The 13,457-nt window shown below is 45.4% G+C and overlaps 1 protein-coding gene across 1 annotated transcript in view; it reads left to right on the top strand.

The window, feature by feature from the left end:
- The window catches only part of EDC4 (enhancer of mRNA decapping 4), a 31,980-nt gene that overhangs the window by 1,255 nt on the left and 17,268 nt on the right, over positions 1–13,457 (top strand). Inside the window, exons 2-12 of the mRNA XM_042821528.1 lie at positions 2,049–2,205; positions 3,285–3,396; positions 4,204–4,303; positions 5,696–5,885; positions 6,567–6,714; positions 7,226–7,330; positions 8,222–8,331; positions 8,924–9,007; positions 9,522–9,617; positions 10,440–10,542; positions 11,004–11,184. Coding sequence (XP_042677462.1) covers positions 2,049–2,205; positions 3,285–3,396; positions 4,204–4,303; positions 5,696–5,885; positions 6,567–6,714; positions 7,226–7,330; positions 8,222–8,331; positions 8,924–9,007; positions 9,522–9,617; positions 10,440–10,542; positions 11,004–11,184 — 1,386 coding nt within the window. The remainder of the gene's footprint in view (positions 1–2,048; positions 2,206–3,284; positions 3,397–4,203; positions 4,304–5,695; positions 5,886–6,566; positions 6,715–7,225; positions 7,331–8,221; positions 8,332–8,923; positions 9,008–9,521; positions 9,618–10,439; positions 10,543–11,003; positions 11,185–13,457) is intronic.

Here is a 13,457-nt window from a genome sequence, read left to right as displayed (position 1 = left end):
CCTCATGAGGGCAGAGCGAAGGCGAGCAATCTCCCCCTCATGCAGTTTCATTATTAGCCGTAGAAAGCTTCTAATTGTTTGAAGTTTCTCTTGTTGCTGGAACATGTAGGTGATCCAAAATTGTATTTCTTATACTATAAAAAAAATACATTTTTCCTTTCCAAAAGCTCTCTGCTCCAAAAGGAGAACTCAGTGTGGTGATGGGGAACTTGCTACCACTTCCTTTACTTCCACTTTCTGGTTCTCTTTGAGTTTCACTTACACACTTTGATGTCATGTGGAGCGTAGCTGCTTTCCAAGGCTATTACCACAATGAAGTTTTGCCATGCTAGCTGCAGGCAGCTCTGAGCAGTCTCTTCTGACACAAATTTCTCCCAGTTTTGGTGCTGACATTTGTTTTTGTTCACGTACCTGCTGAACACCGAGTCTCTTCCCTTTTCTTGTGCCTTCAGGGTTGTGCTGGCCTGGCTCCCACTTAGGGCAGGGCAAAGGGCTAAGCACATTCCCCAGCTTCAGTGTCCCACTGTGGTGCCCATCAGCCTCAGCCTCTGGGGAGTGTTTCCTTCTTCCCTTTCTCCGGAGCTGATGTCACCACTCTGCTGTCCATGAACACTGAAGTGAGCCGTCCCTGTTGCTGCAAATAGAGCAGAACATGTATCATCTTTCTCTGTTGGCCTGGATGCTTTTCCGTAGTGATTACTTTCTTGCTTTTGGCTGCGAAAGATAAACTGCAGCTGATGAAAGCTTATTGCACCTGCCAATGTGCTGTAACAGTCTTCATCTGCAACAGGAAGTGCAGCATGGGTGTGCTGGCTTGTTACAGAGCTGTGTTCTGTGACCTCATGCTGCGTGGCTGTGCTGCTGCCCTATTCACAGGACAGGTAAACTGAGATGTGCCCAGGCATCTCAATGCTGGGATGCCCCAGAGCTGCATGGGCTTGCTGTGTCCGTAGCATAGTTGTTGATTTATTGACCTTGTTCTTCATCAGCAGGCAAGTTTTAAATATTCTTCTAGCAAGTAATAGCTGCAGTTATGTCTGTAGGCATCAGTGCTCGTGCTGATGCATTAACGCCGTTCAGGCTGTTTGATAGTAGGAAGCTTGCCTTGCTTTCCAGGGAGCCACCTGCTGCCCCTGCTTTAGGTGTGTGATGTGTGGCAGCAGCAGTGGGGCTCAGCTGCCGTCTCACAGGAGCTTTGCAGCACTCGTTACCTGGCAACAGCACGTGGGATTTCAGTCTTTCAGCATGAATATTTCCTAGACAGGTGGCTTTGACTTCTGTGCAATTGCATGTAGGCACTGGTAGAGTGAGCTTGCTCTCCTGTGAGGATGGTCAGCTATTCAGGGGACATGGAGGCCGCCAGGCACCTTGCCCTTGGCCAAAGGTATGAAGGCAGGACACGTGCACCCCTCAAAGCAGAAGTGAAGCTCTGAATAAGTGGTTGCTTTGTCCTAAACTTGAGTGCTGTGAGCTTCCATGTGCTGAGTAAACCAAGGGACAGCTGTGGGAATCCCATAGGCACAGCTGCGTGGTTTTGTAGCTCAGTTGCTTGAACAGCTCTGGCCTTTGAGGTCACATCTTAGAGAATGGTTTGGGAAAGCATTACTGCCAGCCAAGCCCAAGTGCTGTATGTGCTGCTGTATGTACTTCTGGACTGCAGAGATCTCTGAAGAGTGAAAACGCACTGGATTTTGAAATAACATATCAAGAACCCTTTGGCATGGAATGTAAATATGAGATTCAGTAAATCTGAATTGTTATCTTAGCCTTTCTGATCCAAGAACGTTACTTCCTTGAACCTCATAAACTCCTCATTCCCATTTATTGGTCTCTGGTCTGCTGGGATTCCTCACGTAAGACAAGCACTGTGACTTCCACCTTCTATATAAGTTCCTTAGGTGGGAGGTCTTCCTTTTCCCAGCCAACTCAGTACAGTCGACCAGATAGATCAGTAGAATCTGACTGCAAACGCGTGGAGGGAGTATATTTCATGCAGCCCTATTTCTTTTAGATGGATCTTGTGCATGGTTGGTTGTGCTTCTTCCTAGGTTCAGTGAATGAGAACCAGAGACCGTCAAGTTCCTATAACGGAGACCTGAATGGGCTGCTGGTGCCCGATCCCCTGGTGGCTGCAGATGGACCTTCACTGGCCAAACCGGTGCACCGCAGCATTTCTCTGGGAGCTGTGCAGGAGAAGCAAGTCATGTAAGTGTTGAAGAAAGGCTGAGAGTGGGTAAGAAGCAGTTAAAAATTACTGGTGGTGGGCCTGGGTGAGACTGCTGGGAATCTGAGCAGTTTTACATTGAGCTCAACTGACAGCTGTGAGTCAGTGCTGCTGGTCAGAGCTCTGGGGTGCTGATGCACTGAGCCTGACTGCTGCCCTGTGCAGGAGCTGAAGAACATCAGCAGGGCTGTTTAGAGAGGAGAGCAAAACTGGTTGCATACTGACACTTGAGTCAGGATGGAGGTAAATTAGCAAGGCTGCAGGGAAAGCTAGCATCTACATTTGCATGTAGAACTCCAGCTGGACTCTTGCAGGGACCTGTGTTACCTGAGAAGTAACTTAAGCCAGTTTGCAGTAAAGACTGTGCACTTGTCAAAGTGTTTTTCTCTCCTCATTATTTAAAATAGAAAAGCTGCTCCTTGAGCTAGATGTCTGTCCAGCTCTGCTGAGCTCTGCATGTGCATTGGTGTATTTTGGACAGCATATGTGCTTTTACTGCTTATATGTAAACAAACGTGTGTAGAGCAGTGCAGATTTGCTCTTTGTCACAGGAGTAAATGCAAATCCAGAACTGCTATCATATGTCAGTCTAGTGTAGAGCTTGGCTTTGTGCAATGACTCTTCCTAATGTCAGAATTCATGTAAATATCTTTTATTTGGGTTTTCTCTTTGTAGTTTTGAGGGAAGGTTTTATGAGACCCGTGAGCAGCATGCTCTGCTGATGCAGTTCAGCTCGTTGGCTTTGCTCTGTTTGCACCTTGTGTTGGACAGTAGTCAAGGCTGCTCTAACCAAATATGGGTCTGTGCTCAAGTCAAACAGGCTAATGGTCTGTGAGAAGCTGAACAAACCAAGTGTTTGGCTCTTCTCAAACTGACATACAGAGCAGGGAGACTTAAATGAAAGCAGTTTCTCTTCTCAGTCGTTCAGGTCAAACCTCTTAGATGCACAGATGCTCCTTCTGTGTTGCTGTTAACATTGTGAACAGCAAATATGTGACCTCTGTGCTTTTCCTGTGGAGTCCAGTCTGATTTTTTTTTTGCCCTTTGCTTTTCTTAAAAGCTGCCTTTCCGGTGACGACAGCTCCACTTGCATAGTTATATCAGCAAAGGATGTGGAAATAGTGGCCAGCAGTGATTCCAGCATCACCAGTAAGGCCAGAGGGAGCAACAAGGTAAGGAGCATGAGGGAGCATGATTCTGTCTATTCTTTTCAGTCACATCAGCTCAGTGCTTTGATGCTTTATACAGAAATGCCTGTCTTCTTTCCTGTGTTGTAGGAGTTTGTCAGGGAGCTTAGCAAGGGGAAAAGAACTGGAGCAGTATCTTGTGATTGATTGCTACTGTTAGTCTAGAGTCTGGCCAAGTTGCTTCTCGTTCTCAGGAGGGATTCCATAATCTAAGCTGGGCTTTCCTGGGAAAGTGCCCTTCTTCCCTGAACAGATTTATTTTGATGATTGTTTCTGTGCTGGAAGTTCTTTTCTACAGAGGGAGGGTTGCTCTTGGCAGCTTCCTAGCCCCAGTCTTGCAGAGGGCTCCATCCAGCAGGTCAGGGCTGCAGAAGAACCACTGCACTGATACTGCTCAAATAAAACCAGAATTCTGTTTCTTGGAAAAAGCAAGTGCCAATGCAGCAAATAGTTGTATTTCAAGAACTGGGAAGAAGCCAGATGCGGTGCCAATAGGGAGATAAAGGCCTCTTGGCTGTAGCTGAAGGGCATGCACTTGTTCTGCACTATGACACATTTGGTGAGTCGCTTTCCTTCCTGCAGTGGAAGCAAATATTCATCAGCCTTCGTAACTTTGAGTGTTCAGGACTTCAATACTTGGCATTCAGTTTGCAGTTTTTCTTAGCAACTGCTGCTTCAAAGTTTGTTATTAAGCATTAGAGGTCTTTACAAGAGGCAATTCTATTTGGCAAATCTGTTCCAGGAAAAGTTTATTCTAGACTCTTCTCATATATATATATTTTTTTTGAGCAGGTGAAAATACAGCCTGTTGCTAGATATGACTGGGAGCAGAAGTACTATTATGGCAATCTGATAGCTGTTTCAAACTCTTACCTGGCTTATGCAATTAGAGGTGAGGTACCTTCTTGTTTTTGCTGTTTTGCTCTGTGTGTATTTACAATAGGCAAAGTTTGCATCAAAAGAAAGTAACAACAAGTGAAATGCTTTTTCAGTGCCTGACCAGTGTGGTGCAGCAGGAGTAAGAGTGAAACTTGGAGGTACAGGGAAGGAAAGGGATGGTGGTGTGGGGGAGTTTGCAATGAGAAGTTTTCTGAGGGTAGAAATAGGTTTCACTGGACAGTATGTAGATGTTCACAATGTTCATCTAATGAAATGTTTCTGTAGCAAACAAGCTTCTCTGCGCAGAAACAGCCCCGTGGTAATTTGAGTAGATGCTTGTGATGGATTTGCTTGCATAAATTTAGAGTTGAGCTTAAGGCTAAATTTAGAGGAGGCAAAGAGCAGTGCAAAGGCAGCATGTTTTGTAGGAGAGAGAAGCAGAACAATGCAGGTACAGTTTGTGAAATAGTCTTTCTGGAACAAATGAGAACTTACATCTACAAAGTCTGTTGGCTCCTATGGAACCACGCAGTGTTTGTGGCTCTTTGGTCTCTTTCTTCTTAGCTGTAGCCCCCATCCATTTGTCTGGCCTTTTACAAAACCTACAACTCCACTTTTGTGGGTTTTTTTCCCAGCTGAGGTTATCCTGCAGCAGCTGTTTTTAGCCTTAGCCTTTTTTTTGAAGTGTTAAAACTTGTTGGGCAGCTAGGTGGAATTAGAAACAACGTGGTCCCCATAAGACTGCCTGCATAGTAACAACATTTATCTGAAATAGGGAAGCTGAAAATCTTGGCTAGAATATGCATGCATTAAAGCATGCTCTTTTCAGTGCCTTTTCCAGGTGAATGATTATGCTTTTTGCATTCTCCTTGTGGAAGATGATTTGAGCTACCTGTCTCTCAGTGACTCCTTTTGTCCAGTTACTAAAAATGAAGTTGCAATTGAAGTTAATTTGCTGTCACTGGGGGTCGATCTGGAAGATGTGGTGGCTTTGTAATCACCTTGGGATAAAAATTCAGGCATTGCATTAAATGAAAACATCTTTCTAGAGAAAAAAAACGTGCTGAGAGTTGTGAGAAGTGAACTTCTGTTGATTATCTCTTAGGTGGAGCAACTTAGGACTTGTGCTCAAGAAACACTGCAGGAAGATATGGGGAATTAAGCTGCCCCTTGCAAGGCAGGGGAAAATGCTTCTTGATGCTTCCATTTCCTCCTCCTGCACCAAAGCTGAAAATGCAGGGAATATTTTTGCATCCTGGGTGTTCAGGGTGCTTGATGAGGCAGTGTCCACAGTGTCTGCAGATTGAGGGCAGCTGATGGCAGGCTGGGTTCTGGGAATGACAAACAGAGAGGCAGGGGAGCTGCACAGATACGTGGTGACTTTTCCCCTCTGTCTTTTCTGCAGCTGCCAGCAATGGCTCCGCTATGGTGCGAGTGTTGAGCGTCAGCACTGCGGAGCGGACCTTGCTGAAGGGATTCACAGGTGGTGTGGCAGACCTGGCTTTTGCTCATCTCAACTCCAACCAGCTGGCGTGCCTGGATGAGGCTGGCAACCTCTTTGTCTGGCGCCTGGCCATGGAGAAAGACAAAATCCAGTATCTTGTCAAAACAAGCTTCGTCTCGGTGGTGGGGTAATGGTTAGGTGTGAATGCGAGCTCAGAATTGCAGCACCTACTGTGGCCATCTAGTCCAACACCCCTGCAATGAACAGGGACACCACAGCTCCATCAGGTTGCCCAGAGCCAGGTCCAACCTGGCCTTGAAAGCCTTCAGGGATGGGGCATCCACCACCTCTCTGGGCAACCTGTGCCAGTATCCACCAGAATATGTGTGTTAGGTTGCAGCTTCTTCATTTTACTTGTATCCACTCGTTCCAACTGGGTCTGATGTGTGTGGATGGATGAGAGCACTCAGCCTGGGGTGGTTTTCTGGCTCTCTGTGGTATCGTTGTTGCTGCAGTGGCAGCTGAAATAACTCAATCTGTCCATCAGCAGTTGTGTGGATAACACATTCAGATGGGGAGATGTGCTTTTTTGCTTATCCTGCTCCTGTCTGCAGCCTGCAAGAGAAAATTAACAGAATCTATTAGCTTTTGTAAGCTTAACTTCTACAGTGAAGAAAAGCTGGTTTGCCTTGCTATTTCTTTCTTAAACCACAGTCCTTTTAATTGATTTATTTACATAGCAATGATTCAAAAAACGTGAGGTTTAGTAGTATTTACCAGAGGCCCAAATCTGAAAAGCCAAAAAGCTATGTTTCTTAACTGTGGTGATCAGAGAGGAGATCTTGGTGAACATCAAACGACCTGACGGTACCCCTCTGAACACCTCTCGAAGAATCATCTGGTGTCCTTTCATCCCAGATGATAATGAAGAGAACAGTGAAGAGGGAAGTCAAACGTTGGCATTGCTGCACGAGGACAGGGTAAGGAAACATTGCTTTTGAAGATTATCTCGTGTTATTATGAGAGGGAAAGAATCTAATGGAGAAAAGACCCTGTATAAATGGTTGGAGATGACAAGGGTTCTGTAGTCATCTGTGCTGGGGATCCTCCTGTAACAAGATGCACGATTCCTCTCTTCTGAGGAGAGGTTGTGCTGATCTTTGAGGGGCTTGGAAGGAAGGAAGGAAGGAAGGAAGGAAGGAAAGTGCAAGTTTTGCTCAGCATCAAATAGTGAACACCGCTAGAAATAATGTGGAGGGCCATGGACGTCATTCCTTTGTTCAGGCTTGGCCAGTAGGCAGGGGAAGGTTTGGTAAGCAGCAACTGCAACTGCTGTGAGCAGTGCCAGGAAAGCATCTAGTGGCCAAGGTGGAGAGGGGAAGGGTTGTGTCACGTAGTTCCATGGGGCTGATATGTTGGGTAAAGATGTAAGAAATTCACGACAGTGTGAGAGCAACACTTGTAGAGGTAAACCTGTGTGCTATTTTGCAGGCAGAGGTCTGGGATTTGGACATTATCCGCTCAAACAACAGATCCTGGCCAGTGGAAGTGCCTAACATCAAAGAAGGCTTCATTGTAGTGAAAGGCCACAGCACGGTATGGCTCTGCTTCGTTTTCTTTACTACTGTCACATTCTGATTGCTACGCATCATTTAGGCTCTCTTTGAGTTTTGCTGCCTCTGGAGCTGGAGTCCTTAAGGCAGTTTGCTGTAGAAAAGTTCCTTGTCCATCCACCCAGTCACCCCCAGCCTTCTGGTTGTGTGATTAAGTGCTCATGTCACTGCTGGGTGACCTCTGTTTCACGAGCCAAGGTGCATTTATAGTCATTTGCTTTGAAAGTGGCTTTTGAAAAACTCACCTGTATTTCCAAGGGCCTGTTTGACATCCTGGGCTGTGTTTCAACTGCTTTCTTGGATATCACAGTAAATGGAAAACCTAACAGTGCTATTTGTTGCTGGATGAAAAGGGGAAAACTAAGCCCAACATCATCTTTTATGATCCCCTCATGAGGGTAGCTGTTATCTGTTAGCACAGTGGTCCGGGGCTACAGCTGAGCATCCAGGAGGTGATGTTGTGAATAAGAAAGGTACAACTGGAAAGAATCCCATTTCACTTCCTGAAAGGGAAAATGACAAATTAATTATATCACCCAGGTAAAACAAAGTAATTCATGCTTGTGAAAAGCCAGAAAATCCCAAAACACAGTGAGCTCTGTTCATAATATGAGTGATGGTGGAAACAGTAGCAGAATAATCCGTGTAATCCATGGTACTTAACTTGCTGTTTGGAAAAGTAGATTATTAATTATGATTATTACTGAAAAGAGAAGTAAATTTTTCTCTGAAGTGTTGTGTAGTGAAGAAATCACTCTGATCTCTGGTTCTGTCAGTGTGTTAATCACATTCCTGTTTGAAAAGGGCATTCTTTCTCCCTGAAGAGCTACAAAATTACTTTTCTTAATTGTTTTTTTTTCTCTTTTTGGTTTAGTACCTGAGTGAGGGAGCACTTTCTCCGGATGGAACTGTATTGGCCACAGCAAGTCATGATGGTTTTGTCAAATTTTGGCAGATCTATATTGAGGGGCAAGATGAGCCAAGGTAACTGGAGAACTGGAAAATGAAGGAACTTAGAGCAGAGCTGCTTTTTCTCTGAGAATTTTCTCGTTGCAGGATTATATGGGATGATCACTCTCAGGACACAATAAAATACAGCGTGAATGTTTGTGAAGTGATCTGTTAGTGAGTAGTGATGTGGTGTCACATGTGGGATATCACCACATAGCATGGTTTGGTGACCTTAGGAAAAAGCAAAAAGCCCTCTGTGAAATGCTGAATTCTGTGCTTTACACAGGCTGTGCTTGTAGTCAACCTGTTACTCTCTTTCTTGCAGTGCAGAAGGCTGCTCTGGGCTATTCGTCTCAATGTTGACTTTTATGTGTTGTGTCCTTGTAAAGATAAGCCAAAGGGCAACTCGTGTGCTCTTTGGTTGTTCTGGTCACCAGCAATGGCTGCAGTCTCTTACATAAGCAGCCAGACAGCTACAAGCTGGTAACACTTAGTGCCTGCTGACTAGGTGACTGACTTAGTGCCTGCTCCTTTTGGACAGAGGTTAACATGTTCAGGGCCTACATTTTACCATCTTCATTCACCTTTCCATGCATGCTTGATGTTTTCTGTGATTCTTTCCTAGATGTCTTCATGAGTGGAAACCACATGATGGGAGGCCTCTTTCCTGCCTGCTCTTCTGTGACAACCACAAAAAACAAGATCCAGAGTAAGGCCCAGTCCTTTACTTTGCGTATCAGAGTTCAGTAACATCTTCTAATGCTGACGTTGGGGTGTTCCTTGTAGTTGTGATCTTTAGCTTTGTGTCTGGAGCAGGTCCTCTCTTCTTCATACTACGTTTTCTAGTGCTGGAGAAATAGAGTGGACAAAGCACAGCCTAAAGTTACCTTAATTCTAATGTCTTCCATGAAAGCAAGGACAGATCTAAATCAATGAGTCCTTTCAGGTTTGTGGTTTTGCCTGACCTGTTGTCTTTCAAATTCCTGTTGCAGTTGTATAAAACAAAAAAAGCTATTTTTGGTCTTTCTTCAGACACAGATATATAGTTCTTGAGCTACAAGAGCTATACTGGTTTCCAAGGTAGGTTAGAAACAGAGATTTTCTGGGAACTTTCCTATTGGGCAAAGCCACCTACGTGCTGCTTGTAAGGATAATTCAGTTAAATATCCTGCTGCAAGGGACCAGGTCTTCTTTAAGAGAACATGACTGTATTGTGCCTGCAGGGTTCCCTTCTGGAGGTTTCTCATCACAGGAGCAGATCAGAACAGAGAACTGAAGATGTGGTGCACTGTGTCTTGGACCTGCCTGCAGACCGTCCGGTAGGCGCCCATATGCTGACTCCCCTGGAGGGTTGGCTTTACTTTGAGCCATGACACCCTACCAGAGCTCTCAACTTCCAGCTCTCCTTACTTTGCAGAGATGATCTTTAATTTTAGTGGAGTCTGCTCTAGCCTCAGTTAGAACCTTTTTTTAGTCTGGTGTGACATATCTGTTGAAAGCCATCAGGGCTGTGGTAGGCTGTCAGGCTTTGGTATGGCAGCAGATCTGAGATCAGATCATTACTGAGGTCTGTTATCCTTGCTTTGGTCTGTAAAGTGTAGTTTTGATTTGATTTGCTGAGCCATGTAAGTCCAGAAGTTCAGATGCTGCTGCAGGCCTTCCTTTTGCTCAGCTTGTGCTGTTCCTTGATTTGACTCTTTTGCTCTTTTGTGGCTTCTGTGCTCACGTGCACTTGTAAGGCCACTTCTGAATTGTCTTAGAATGAGAATGTGATTTATAGCTGAGTGCGACTTCTTCCCATCTCATATTGCAGGAGATCCAATGCCTGAGAATTTGTGGATGTTCTTAAATCTGTATCTGTTGTCCTCCCATGAATGTAGCATAATTACCTAAGGACATAGAGTCATCTTCCATTTAAATGTTTGGAATTCATAACTTGATGCTATTCTATGATCCTCTTGCTGTCCTCTTAGTTGATGTCAGCACTGACTTTCAGCAGTGATGCTTCTTGTTTAGGGGGTGGTTGCACTATAATGTGACTGTAAACACCTTAAGATTCATTTTGACCAATGCACAGTAGTTGTGGTTGTACTAATACACCTTGTTTTCTGTGCCTTCTCCTGTCTTGTTTGTGGATCTAGATTTTCTCCTGACATCTTCAGCTCCATGAGTATTCTTCCCAGCCTGAAAGTCTGCTTGGATCTCTCCGCTGAGTATCTGATACTGAGTGATGTGCAGAGAAAAGTAGGTATTTCATTTTATTGCTGGCTGTGTGGGTAATGGTGGCAGTAGAAATGTTCTGTGTGACTGATTCTGCTGCCCAGGTCAAGGTTTTGCATGTTAATAACTGAAAATGCACAGAGGTTGGCCTCAGCTATTTCAGTATAAGATAACAGATGGTGACAATTTGGCTGATTAATCCGGAGGAGCCTGAAGGATTATTTCTTACCACAAAGTAAAGTTCTTATTTGGAGGAACTTGTCTGGCACAACAGGATTGAGTTCCTGATCAACTCTAACTCAGATAAGAGCGTGCTTATTGTGGTTGCCTGGCGTGGGTGTGCTCTTACAGATTTAAACATCCCAGGCCTTGTTCCTTGTGTTATTCCCATGCTCCCAAATGTAGGTTCTAGGCTTTATGTCCACATGAGCATGCATGTGCTATGCTCTGAAAGCCCAGTGACATACTGTTTTTGCTTTTATTAGGTCTTGTATGTGATGGAGCTGATGCAGAACCAAGATGAGGGCAAAGCTTATTTCAGTTCCATCTCAGAGTTTCTCCTAACCCATCCAGTCCTCAGCTTTGGCATCCAGGCAGTGAGCCGCTGCCGGTTGAGGCACACTGAAGTGCTTCCAGCAGAAGAGGAAAATGACAACTTGAGTATAGGTAGGTGACAAAGAGGGTGTTTGGCTGCTCTGAGATCAGGTTGTCTGTCCTGACTGATTCTGGCTTGCTCTTTTCTTTTACTCTGTATGAAAGGTGTGTTGTACAGCAAGAGTATTTCTGAGAAGCACCGTGCAGATGGTTGCAAACCTCTGGAGGTCTGCAGTCCAACCTGCTGCTTGAGGCTGAGTCAGCTCTGCCTTTACCCCGTTCTTTGTGGGAGGCCTTGAAACGTGACATTTCTGTCCATGCTCTGGTGCCTTAGGGCTGCACCTCTTCAAAAGAAACTCAACCTGGGGAAACCAAGCTACAGATCATAGCCATTGCCTCTCATTGCACAGCAATGCCACTAGAGATGTTTCTGTTCTGTCAAATCATTTCAGGGCTGTGCAGGTTTGAGTGCTCTCATTAAGATACCACATGAGCTGCTCAGTATCAGGGCAGTGTTGCTTTTGCAGTCGTATGGTTTCCTTGCCCCCAGCAGAATACAGGGGAAACCACCTCTGTCATTGTAGGGCTATGAGTCTCTCCAGCACAATTCCATACAGGCTCACAGCAGCAAAAGAATTTCTGAGAGAGCCATCAGGATGTATTTCTCTGACTGCCTGTCTTGGTAAACTCTGTAACATCAGAGGTGTGAGCACGTGGTCTGAGAACTGATTGGTTGCTTCTGAATTGTACTGCCTGAGCTGTTTTGGGATATGAGGACAATATACACTCTGAGTTGATGGTGAGATTCTTCTCCATCATGTATAGAAAGCATTTTCCCAAGCTACAAAGCTTCTCACAACAGAAATGAACAAGAAAGTCTCTTTTTGAGAAGAAGCTTCTGAGAGAGATACAAGATGTAGTAACAGCCAGAAGAATACAGTGCCTATGATAGTGAGTCCTTTGGGGGATTGTACCTTGATTGCTGCCTCTCTTTGGCTGTTAGTTTGCTCCTGACCTTCTACTTTTTATCAGTAAAACCTGAAAAGATGCTTTGAATAATCATATTTCATGTTAGAGAGATTTCTGAGCTATCAATACAATATACTTCCCTATGCCCACTCTACATAATTTTAGTTGAGTGATGTTGTCAGTATTAGCAGCATGTTACTCTAAAACACAGGAGAAAAAATGACTGATACTTTTAGCAAGTCAGGAGTAGAAGCGATGAAGCTTCAGGTCCCCCTGTTAGTGCTTAGATGATTAGGACAAATTGCCCAGCAGTGCCTAATTTAGCTTTTATTATGGGGAGTTATCCCTTCTACTCGGCGTTAATTCTTAGCAAGGAGAATGATTCATGCCTTGGCTGATTATTATTGGTACTAGCTGGTGGGAGGTTTTTGCAGGGCTTCTCATAGCTGCAGTTACTCAAAGCCAGAGGGATGGGTCGTGACCTAGTCTGAACTTCTGTGGGATAGCATGTCTCTCTTAAAATACACCCAAGCAGTCATGTCAACAGCCAGAGCAAATTGTTGGTAGCTCCAGACCTCATCTTCCTCGACTCTACCTGGTGGAATATGCTTCTTACTTCCCTCAGGCTTATTTGACTTGATCAGAGCAAATTTGATTGTTCTCACTTCAGAAAGTATTTTGCATTTGGGCCGGAAGAACCCCAGGCACCCGTACAGGCTGGGAGGAGTGGTCCTTGAGAGCAGCTCGGCAGAGAAGGACCTGGGGGTCCTGATGGACGAGAGACTGAACATGAGGCAGCAGTGCGCTCTGGCAGCTCGAAAGGCAAATGGGATCCTGGGCTCCATCAGGAGAGGGGTGGTCAGCAGGGACAGGGAGGTGATTGTCCCTCTCTACTCGGCTCTTGTGAGGCCCCATCTGGAGTACTGTGTCCAGGTGTGGAGCCCTCACTACAAGAAAGACATAGAGATTTTGGAAAGGGTCCAGAGGAGGGCGACTAAGATGATCAGGGGGCTGGAGCACCTCCCCTATGAGGACAGGCTGAGGGAGTTGGGCTTGTTCAGCCTGGAGAAGAGAAGGCTGCGGGGTGACCTCATTGCAGCCTATCAATACCTGAAGGGAACCTACACCCACGAGGGGAGTAAACTCTTCAAAAGGGCTGACAACAGCAGGACTAGGGGAAATGGATCCAAGTTGAGGGAGGGAAGATTTAGGTTGGATGTTAGGGGGAAGTTCTATACAAGGAGAGTGGTTAGGCCCTGGAACGGGCTGCCCAGGGAGGTTGTGGATGCCCCGTCCTTGGACGTGTTTAAGGCCAGGTTGGACGGGGTGCTGGGCAACCTGATCTGAATGTGTGTGTTTGGTGGCCCTGCTAGGCA

This window comes from Centrocercus urophasianus, unplaced genomic scaffold (assembly GCF_019232065.1).
Source record: "Centrocercus urophasianus isolate 14NV4802_14NV808 unplaced genomic scaffold, USGS_Curo_1.0 seq_2, whole genome shotgun sequence".
NCBI lineage: Eukaryota > Metazoa > Chordata > Aves > Galliformes > Phasianidae > Centrocercus > Centrocercus urophasianus.
The sequence above is the reverse complement of the archived record's forward strand: the minus strand, read 5'-3'. Positions and strand labels throughout refer to the sequence as shown.